The sequence below is a fragment of the Salmo salar genome, chromosome 18 (genome assembly GCF_965601325.2).
Source record: "Salmo salar chromosome 18, fSalSal1, whole genome shotgun sequence".
NCBI classification, from domain to species: domain Eukaryota; kingdom Metazoa; phylum Chordata; class Actinopteri; order Salmoniformes; family Salmonidae; genus Salmo; species Salmo salar.
In genome coordinates this window covers 62,367,395-62,378,660 of record NC_138308.1, presented here as the reverse complement: position 1 = coordinate 62,378,660, position 11,266 = coordinate 62,367,395, and the positions used below count along the sequence as shown (strand labels likewise).

The following is an 11,266-nucleotide window of genomic DNA, read 5'->3' as shown; positions in this document are numbered from 1 at the left end:
GAGACAGCTAACTGTGGATCAGGGATAGCTAGGAGACAGCTAACCACAGTCCAGGGATAGCTAGGAGACAGCTAACCATGGTCCAGGGATAGCTAGGAGACAGCTAACCATGGTCCAGGGATAGCTAGGAGACAGCTAACCACAGCCCAGGGATAGCTAGGAGACAGCTAACCGTGGTCCAGGGATAGCTAGGAGACAGCTAACCATGGTTCAGAGATAGCTAGGAGACAGCTAACCACGGTCCAGGGATAGCTAGGCCAGCCCAATAATAATAATAATAATAATAATAATAATAATAATAATAATAATAATAATAGTAATAATAATAATAATAATAATAGTAATAATAATAATAATTATTATAATAATAATAATAATAATTCATACATACAAAAGCCAATCCCAATCTCTCACACCTGTGACCAATTACTGACTGTCACTCTCAGCACCTGGCCTAGTGTATGCTGCTCCCTAGTGGTGGGACGTGGAAGTGTTCTGTCTAACTGTTCGCACATCCGCCATCCCTGTCCACAACGGCCCAGTAAACTCCAAGCCTACTGGATGGTAATAGTGCTCACCGTTGCCCCTAGTGGCAGGTTTTAAAGGCATCTCCCGACAGATGTCCTATTTCGAAGTGAATCTTAAGCGTATACAGTTGTGTGTGTTATGTGTGTGCCTGGGTGTGTGTGTGTGTTAGTGTGTACCTGTAGACAGTGGTAGGTTGTGTTGTGTGTGTGTGTGTGTGTGTGTGTGTGTGTGTGTGTGTGTGTGTGTGTGTGTTAGTGTGTACCTGTAGACAGTGGTAGGTTGTGTTGTGGTGGCAGGGAAGGATATGATTGGGCCAGCCATCTAGGTCAGAATCTTCAGTACACAGGAAGCCGTCCCCAGCGAAGCCAACGCCACACACACACCGATACACAGTCTCCGACGCCACGCCCAGGTACACACACTCTGCATGCTGACTGCAACGGTGTGTATTATCTCTACAGGGGTTGTGGGGCTCACAGACCTAAACACACACACACACTTATAATTACAACACACACACTTACAGTCAAAACACACCCATAGCCCACACCACACACACACACACACACACACACACACACACACACACACACACACACACACACACACACACACACACACACACACACACACACACACACACACACACACACACACACATACACATACACATACACACACACACACACACACTTATAATTACAACACACACTTACAGTCAAAACACACCCACACCACACACACACACACACACACACACACACACACACACACACACACACACACACACACACACACACACACACGCCACACACCACACACACACACACACACACACACTGGCCTGTTTGGTGTTGTTGGCGTCTTCCAGTCCGAGACCGTAGGGTTGGTTGCCGTGGTATCGGGGGGGGCAGGGGAGACAGTGGAACCCTGGGTCTGTATTCACACACTCGGTCACACACACACCCTGCGAAACACACTACAGGAGAGACAGGTTACACACACCCTGAAACACACACTGCAGGAGAGAGAGGTTACACACACACCCTGCAACACACACTGCAGGAGAGAGAGGTTACACACACCCTGCAACACACACTACAGGAGAGAGAGGTTACACACACACCCTGCAACACACACTGCAGGAGAGAGGTTACACACACACCCTGCAACACACACTGCAGGAGAGAGAGGTTACACACACCCTGCAACAAACACTGTAGGAGAGAGGTTACACACACACCCTGCAACACACACTGTAGGAGAGAGGTTACACACACACCCTGCAACACACACTGCAGGAGAGAGCTTACACACACCCTGCAACACACACTGCAGGAGAGAGGTTACACACACCCTGCAACACACACTGCAGGAGAGAGAGGTTACACACACCCTGCAACAAACACTGTAGGAGAGAGGTTACACACACACCCTGCAACACAAACTGCAGGAGAGAGCTTACACACACCCTGCAACACACACTGCAGGAGAGAGGTTACACACACCCTGCAACACACACTGCAGGAGAGAGAGGTTACACACACCCTGCAACATACACTGTAGGAGAGAGATTACACACTTACCCTGCAACACACACTGCAGGAGAGAGAGGTTACACACACACCCTGCAACACACACTGCAGGAGAGAGAGGTTACACACACACCCTGCAACACACACTGCAGGAGAGAGGTTACACACACACCCTGCAACACACACTGCAGGAGAGAGGTTACACACACACCCTGCAACACACACTGCAGGAGAAAGGTTACACACACACCCTGCAACACACACTGCAGGAGAGAGAGGTTACACACACACCCTGCAACACACACTACAGGAGAGAGAGGTTACACACACACCCTGCAACACACACTGCAGGAGAGAGAGGTTACACACACACCCTGCAACACACACTGCAGGAGAGAGGTTACACACACACCCTGCAACACACACTACAGGAGAGAGAGGTTACACACACACCCTGCAACACACACTGCAGGAGAGAGGTTACACACACACCCTGCAACACACACTACAGGAGAGAGAGGTTACACACACACCCTGCAACACACACTGCAGGAGAGAGAGGTTACACACACACCCTGCAACACACACTGCAGGAGAGAGGTTACACACACACACCCTGCAACACACACTACAGGAGAGAGAGGTTACACACACACCCTGCAACACACACTGCAGGAGAGAGAGGTTACACACACCCTGCAACACACACTGCAGGAGAGAGGTTACACACACACCCTGCAACACACACTGCAGGAGAGAGGTTACAGACACACCCTGCAACACACACTGCAGGAGAGAGGTTACACACATACACCCTGCAACACACACTGCAGGAGAGAAGTTACACACACACCCTGCAACACACACTGCAGGAGAGAGAGGTTACACACACACCCTGCAACACACACTGCAGGAGAGAGAGGTTACACACACCCTGCAACACACATTACTCACACAGAGATAGAGGTTGTGTGTGTGTGTGTGTGTGTGTGTGTGTGTGTGTGTGTGTGTGTGTGTGTGTGTGTGTGTGTGTGTGTGTGTGTGTGTGTGTGTGTGTGTGTGTGTGTGTGTGTGTGTGTGTGTGTGTGTGTTTACTTCATCCTGGTCTTCACAGACAGAGCCATTTCCATGGTAACCCAGTGGACAGGGCCCACATTCCCATGAGCCATCAGTCCCAGAGTGGCAGGAGACCCCAGGGAAGCAGGGCCCAGAAAGACAGCTGTCTACACAGAGAGAGAGAGGAAGGCCATAGAGTTTGATTGGTAGAATTGACTATAAAATGTTAAAACAGACATACGAGCACTCCAGTGGTAGAGGACGCAAACAATGACAGAAATATAATTCAGTTCCATAATAACCACCTCTGGACAGGTACATCACCCTTGTCTTATTCAGCCCTACTATATTCAACAATCAATCCCTAATATTTACAGGGCAATATCTTCTACACAATAGAAAACCCAGTAGGCAGCCAGTAGTCCTTTTCTCCCACATACTGTAGGCATACTGCTCTCTCTTCTCCCACATACTGTAGGCATACTGCTCTCTCTTCTCCCACATACTGTAGGCATACTGCTCTGTCTTCTCCCACATACTGTAGGCATACTGCTCTCTCTTCTTCTACATACTGTAGGCATACTGCTCTCTCTTCTCCCACATACTGTAGGCATACTGCTCTCTCTTCTCCCACATACTGTAGGCATACTGCTCTCTCTTCTCCCACATACTGTAGGCATACTGCTCTCTCTTCTCCCACATACTGTAGGCATACTGCTCTCTCTTCTCCCATATACTGTAGGCATACTGCTCTCTATTCTCCCACATACTGTAGGCATACTGCTCTGTCTTCTCCCACATACTGTAGGCATACTGCTCTCTATTCTCCCACATACTGTAGGCATACTGCCCTCTATTCTCCCACATACTGTAGGCATACTGCTCTCTCTTCTCCCACATACTGTAGGCATACTGCTCTCTCTTCTCCCACATACTGTAGGCATACTGCTCTCTCTTCTCCCACATACTGTAGGCATACTGCTCTCTTTTCAGACATGCTGCTACTTAGAGATTTTTTTCATTGAGAACTTGAAACCGACCATGGAGGTTATGAATTTCTAGTTATTTTTGAAGACTATTCCAAAGAATGTCAGGCGAGTACAAAAAGCTATCTTTTCACATACCACTCTTAAATCTAAAAGGAACAGTGTTGGTTTCATTCCTTGTAGTGGAATAGTTATTGTTATCCCTGACCAAGTTAAAGTTGTTTTAAGGTGCTTGGGGACCATACTGTGGACAATCTGATGAACAAGACAAAACTTGATCTGACAGAGACTCCTCCACTTTGAGGAGGAGAGAGACTGACAGAGACTCCTCCACTTTGAGGAGAAGAGAGACTGACAGAGACTCCTCCACTTTGAGGAGAGAGACTGACAGAGACTCCTCCACTTTGAGCCATCTGTGGCTTTCAAAGTGCGAATGGTCAAGATCAGTATGTGCTGGAAGTCTAAGAATAATACTAACAAATTAGTTTTGAGGTGTCCGCAGTTTGTTTTTAATGATCTTGGGGGCACTATTGTACCAGGAAGAGCATGCATAAAGTGGCAGTGAACAAGAGCCCCTGCCAATGCCACCATTGAGATGTACCTGTATTGTTTGTTTTAGCTCCATGGATAAATTATTACCCTGGATTAGTGATTTAACCTGTTGGGGCTAGGGGGCAGTATTTGCACAGCCGGATAAAAAAACGTACCCGATTTAAACTGGTTACTACTCTTGCCCAGAAACGAGAATATGCATATAATTAGTAGATTTGGATAGAAAACACTCTAAAGTTTCTAAAACTGTTTGAATGGTGTCTGTGAGTATAACAGAACTCATATGGCAGGCCAAAACCTGAGAAGATTCCATACAGGAAGTGGCCCTGTCTGACAATTTGTTCTCCTTCTGTGGCATTTCTAGCGAAAATACAGCATCTCTGCTGTAACGTGACATTTTCTAAGGCTTCCATTGGCTCTCAGAAGGCGCCAGAAAGTGGAATGACGTCTTTCCTGTCTCTGGGCGAAAAACAGCAGGAGATTTTGTGAGTGGTCAGGCTGAGAACAGTGACACTGGAGATGCGTGTTCATGTGAATTCTCCATTTTTTTCTTTCAGCCTTTGAATGAATAAAACGTCGCCCGGTTGGAATATTAGCGCTATTTTACGAGAAAAATTGCATAAAAATGTATTTTAAACACCGTTTGACATGCTTCGAAGTACGGTAATGGAATATTTTTAAATCTTTTGTCACGAAATGCGCTCGCGCGTCACCCTTCAGATACTGACCTGAACGCACAAACAAAATGGTATTTGAATATAACTATGGATTATTTGGAACCAAAACAACATTTGTTGTTGAAGTAGAAGTCCTGGGAGTGCATTCTGATGAAGAACAGCAAAGGTAATCCAATTTTTCTTATAGTAAATCTGAGTTTGGTGAGGGCCAAACTTGGTGGGTGTCAAATTAGCTAGCCGTGATGGCCGGGCTATGTACTCAGAATATTGCAAAATGTGCTTTCACCGAAAAGCTATTTTAAAATCTGACACTGCGATTGCATAAAGGAGTTCTGTATCTATAATTCTTAAAATAATTGTTATGTATTTTGTGAACGTTAATCGTGAGTAATTTAGTAAATTCACCGGAAGTTTGCGGTGGGTATGCTAGTTCTGAACATCACATGCTAATGTAAAATGCTGGTTTTTGATATAAATATGAACTTGATTGAACAAAACACCCATGCATTGTATAACATAATGTCCTAGGAGTGTCATCTGATGAAGATCATCAAAGGTTAGTGCTGCATTTAGCTGTGGTTTTGGTTTTTGTGACATATATGCTTGCTTTGAAAATGGCTGTGGGATTATTTTTGGCAGGGTACTCTCCTGACATAATCTAATGGTTTGCTTTCGCTGTAAAGCCTTTTTGAAATCGGACAATGTGGTTAGATTAACGAGAGTCTTGTCTTTAAAATGGTGTAAAATAGTCATATGTTTGAGAAATTGAAGTTATAGCATTTTTGAGGTATTTGTATTTCGCGCCATATAGATGTACTATTGTGAAGTGGTTGTTCCACTGGATATCATAAGGTGAATGCACCAACTTGTAAGTCGCTCTGGATAAAAGCGTCTGCTAAATGACGTAAATGTAAATGTCAATCTCAAGGCCATCAGACTGTTAAATAGCAATCCCTAGCCGGCCTCCACCTTAGAGGCTAATGCCCTACATACATAGACTTGAAATCACTTTAATAATGGAACCCTAGTCACTTTAATTATGTTTAAATAATGTTTACATACAATCAATCAATCAAATGTATTAATAAAGCCCTTCTTACATCTTACATACAGCTTTACACATGAATTGTTAGATACTACTGCTCTGTTGGAGCTAGGAACACAAGCATTTTGCCGCACCCACAATAACATCTGCTAAATATGTGTATGTGACCAATAACATTTGATTTGATTTGATTTTAGCAGAAAGGCCAAAATCAATGTTTCATCAAATTATTTTTTACAATTGTTTTTTTACTAAAGGAGTCCTAAAATTCCAAATCAAATAGCTAAATTATCCTTGGTATGACCATCTTAAAACAATTCCACATGTTAGCTTAGACAATAGCTAAATTATCATTGGTATGACCATCTTAAGCTTAGACAATAGCTAAATTATCCTTGGTATGACAATCTTAAAACAATTCCATATGTTAGTTTAGACTGTTATGGAATAAATTATCTGTACTGTATCCTAACTGCTTCAAAAACTTCCATAGTTTACTTGGATTGTTCCTGTTCGCAAATATGTTGTCAGTGGAATAATGGTTCTTGGCCCTCTCTTTTCATCCTGTTAACCTCATTCTTGGCCCTCTCTATCATCCTGTTAACCTCATTCTTGGCCCTCTCTATCATCCTGTTAACCTCATTCTTGGCCCTCTCTATCATCGTATTAACCTCATTCTTGGCACTCTCTTTTCATCCTGTTAACCTCATTCTTGGCCCTCTCTATCATCGTATTAACCTCATTCTTGGCCCTCTCTATCATCCTGTTAACCTCATTCTTGGCCCTCTCTTTTCATCCTGTTAACCTCATTCTTGGCCCTCTCTATCATCATATTAACCTCATTCTTGGCCCTCTCTTTTCATCCTGTTAACCTCATTCTTGGCCCTCTCTTTTCATCCTGTTAACCTCCTTCTTGGCCCTCTCTATCATCCTGTTATCCTCATTCTTGGCCCTCTCTATCATCCTGTTAACCTCATTCTTGGCCCTCTCTGTCATCCTGTTAACCTCATTCTTGGTCCTCTCTTTTCATCCTGTTAACCTCATTCTTGGCCCTCTCTGTCATCCTGTTAACCTCATTCTTGGCCCTCTCTGTCATCCTGTTAACCTCATTTTCGGCCCTCTCTTTTCATCCTGTTAACCTCATTCTTGGCCCTCTCTATCATCCTACTAACCTCATTCTTGGCCCTCTCTGTCATCCTGTTAACCTCATTCTTGGCCCTCTCTTTTCATCCTGTTAACCGCATTCTTGGCCCTCTCTGTCATCCTGTTAACCTCATTCTTGGCCCTCTCTTTTCATCCTGTTAACCTCATTCTTGGCCCTCTCTATCATCCTGTTAACCTCATTCTTGGCCCTCTCTATCATCCTGTTAACCTCATTCTTGGCCCTAACTTTTCATCCTGTTAACCTCATTCTTGGCCCTCTCTGTCATCCTGTTAACCTCATTTTCGGCCCTCTCTTTTCATCCTGTTAACCTCATTCTTGGCCCTCTCTATCATCCTGCTAACCTCATTCTTGGCCCTCTCTGTCATCCTGTTAACCTCATTCTTGGCCCTCTCTTTTCATCCTGTTAACCGCATTCTTGGCCCTCTCTGTCATCCTGTTAAACTCATTCTTGGCCCTCTCTTTTCATCCTGTTAACCTCATTCTTGGCCCTCTCAATCATCCTGTTAACCTCATTCTTGGCCCTCTCTATCATCCTGTTAACCTCATTCTTGGCCCTGTCTTTTCATCCTGTTAACCTCATTCTTGGCCCTCTCTATCATCCTGTTAACCTCATTCTTGGCCCTCTCTTTTCATCATATTAACCTCCTTCTTGACCCTCTCTATCATCCTCTTAACCTCATTCTTGGCCCTCTCTATCATCCTGTTAACCTCATTCTTGGCCCTCTCTTTTCATCCTGTTAACCTCATTCTTGGCCCTCTTTATCATCCTGTTAACCTCATTCTTGGCCCTCTCTTTTCATCCTCTTGACCGCATTCTTGGCCCTCTCTTATCATCCTGTTAACCTCATTCTTGGCCCTCTCTATCATCCTGTTAACCTCATTCTTGGCCCTGTCTTTTCATCCTGTTAACCTCTTTCTTGGCCCTCTCTATCATCCTGTTAACCTCATTCTTGGCCCTGACTTTTCATCCTGTTAACCTCATTCTTGGCCCTCTCTGTCATCCTGTTAACCTCATTTTCGGCCCTCTCTTTTCATCCTGTTAACCTCATTCTTGGCCCTCTCTATCATCCTGCTAACCTCATTCTTGGCCCTCTCTGTCATCCTGTTAACCTCATTCTTGGCCCTCTCTTTTCATCCTGTTAACCGCATTCTTGGCCCTCTCTGTCATCCTGTTAAACTCATTCTTGGCCCTCTCTTTTCATCCTGTTAACCTCATTCTTGGCCCTCTCAATCATCCTGTTAACCTCATTCTTGGCCCTCTCTATCATCCTGTTAACCTCATTCTTGGCCCTGTCTTTTCATCCTGTTAACCTCATTCTTGGCCCTCTCTATCATCCTGTTAACCTCATTCTTGGCCCTCTCTTTTCATCATATTAACCTCCTTCTTGACCCTCTCTATCATCCTCTTAACCTCATTCTTGGCCCTCTCTATCATCCTGTTAACCTCATTCTTGGCCCTCTCTTTTCATCCTCTTAACCGCATTCTTGGCCCTCTCTTATCATCCTGTTAACCTCATTCTTGGCCCTCTCTATCATCCTGTTAACCTCATTCTTGGCCCTGTCTTTTCATCCTGTTAACCTCATTCTTGGCCCTCTCTATCATCCTGTTAACCTCATTCTTGGCCCTCTCTTTTCATCATATTAACCTCCTTCTTGACCCTCTCTATCATCCTCTTAACCTCATTCTTGGCCCTCTCTATCATACTGTTAACCTCATTCTTGGCCCTCTCTTTTCATCCTGTTAACCGCATTCTTGGCCCTCTTTATCATCCTGTTACCCTCATTCTTGGCCCTCTCTTTTCATCCTCTTAACCGCATTCTTGGCCATCTCTTTTCATCCTGTTAACCTCATTCTTGGCCCTCCCTATCATCGTATTAACCTCATTCTTGGCCCTCTCTATCATCCTGTTAACCTCATTCTTGGCCCTCTCTTTTCATCCTGTTAACCTTATTCTTGGCCCTCTCTTTTCATCCTGTTAACCTCCTTCTTGGCCCTCTCTATCATCCTGTTATCCTCATTCTTGGCCCTCTCTATCATCCTGTTAACCTCATTCTTGGCCCTCTCTGTCATCCTGTTAACCTCATTCTTGGCCCTCTCTTTTCATCCTGTTAACCTCATTCTTGGCCCTCTCTGTCATCCTGTTAACCTCATTCTTGGCCCTCTCTGTCATCCTGTTAACCTCATTTTCGGCCCTCTCTTTTCATCCTGTTAACCTCATTCTTGGCCCTCTCTATCATCCTACTAACCTCATTCTTGGCCCTCTCTGTCATCCTGTTAACGTCATTCTTGGCCATCTCTTTTCATCCTGTTAACCGCATTCTTGGCCCTCTCTGTCATCCTGTTAACCTCATTCTTGGCCCTCTCTTTTCATCCTGTTAACCTCATTCTTGGCCCTCTCTATCATCCTGTTAACCTCATTCTTGGCCCTCTCTATCATCCTGTTAACCTCATTCTTGGCCCTGACTTTTCATCCTGTTAACCTCATTCTTGGCCCTCTCTGTCATCCTGTTAACCTCATTTTCGGCCCTCTCTTTTCATCCTGTTAACCTCATTCTTGGCCCTCTCTATCATCCTGCTAACCTCATTCTTGGCCCTCTCTGTCATCCTGTTAACCTCATTCTTGGCCCTCTCTTTTCATCCTGTTAACCGCATTCTTGGCCCTCTCTGTCATCCTGTTAAACTCATTCTTGGCCCTCTCTTTTCATCCTGTTAACCTCATTCTTGGCCCTCTCAATCATCCTGTTAACCTCATTCTTGGCCCTCTCTATCATCCTGTTAACCTCATTCTTGGCCCTGTCTTTTCATCCTGTTAACCTCATTCTTGGCCCTCTCTATCATCCTGTTAACCTCATTCTTGGCCCTCTCTTTTCATCATATTAACCTCCTTCTTGACCCTCTCTATCATCCTCTTAACCTCATTCTTGGCCCTCTCTATCATCCTGTTAACCTCATTCTTGGCCCTCTCTTTTCATCCTCTTAACCGCATTCTTGGCCCTCTCTTATCATCCTGTTAACCTCATTCTTGGCCCTCTCTATCATCCTGTTAACCTCATTCTTGGCCCTGTCTTTTCATCCTGTTAACCTCATTCTTGGCCCTCTCTATCATCCTGTTAACCTCATTCTTGGCCCTCTCTTTTCATCATATTAACCTCCTTCTTGACCCTCTCTATCATCCTCTTAACCTCATTCTTGGCCCTCTCTATCATCCTGTTAACCTCATTCTTGGCCCTCTCTTTTCATCCTGTTAACCGCATTCTTGGCCCTCTTTATCATCCTGTTACCCTCATTCTTGGCCCTCTCTTTTCATCCTCTTAACCGCATTCTTGGCCATCTCTTTTCATCCTGTTAACCTCATTCTTGGCCCTCCCTATCATCGTATTAACCTCATTCTTGGCCCTCTCTATCATCCTGTTAACCTCATTCTTGGCCCTCTCTTTTCATCCTGTTAACCTCATTCTTGGCCCTCTCTATCATCCTGTTAACCTCATTCTTGGCCCTCTCTATCACCCTGTTAACCTCATTCTTGGCCCTCTCTTATCATCCTGTTAACCTCATTCTTGGCCCTCTCTATCATCATATTAACCTCATTCTTGGCCCTCTCTTTTCATCCTGTTAACCTCATTCTTGGCCCTCTCTATCATCCTGTTAACCTCATTCTTGGCCCTTTCTGTCATCCTGTTAACCTCATTCTTGGCCCTCTCTATCATCGTATTAACCTCAT

General features: G+C 44.6%; 1 protein-coding gene across 1 annotated transcript in view; it reads right to left on the bottom strand.

Moving 5' to 3' along the window:
• The window catches only part of LOC106577471 (uncharacterized), a gene marked incomplete at its 3' end in the record, with an annotated part of 369,416 nt that overhangs the window by 338,725 nt on the left and 19,425 nt on the right, over nt 1-11,266 (bottom strand). The window contains exons 5-7 of the mRNA XM_082964554.1: nt 3,159-3,286; nt 1,373-1,507; nt 791-1,009 (exon numbers count right to left, since the gene is read on the bottom strand). Coding sequence (XP_082820680.1) covers nt 791-1,009; nt 1,373-1,507; nt 3,159-3,286 — 482 coding nt within the window. The remainder of the gene's footprint in view (nt 1-790; nt 1,010-1,372; nt 1,508-3,158; nt 3,287-11,266) is intronic.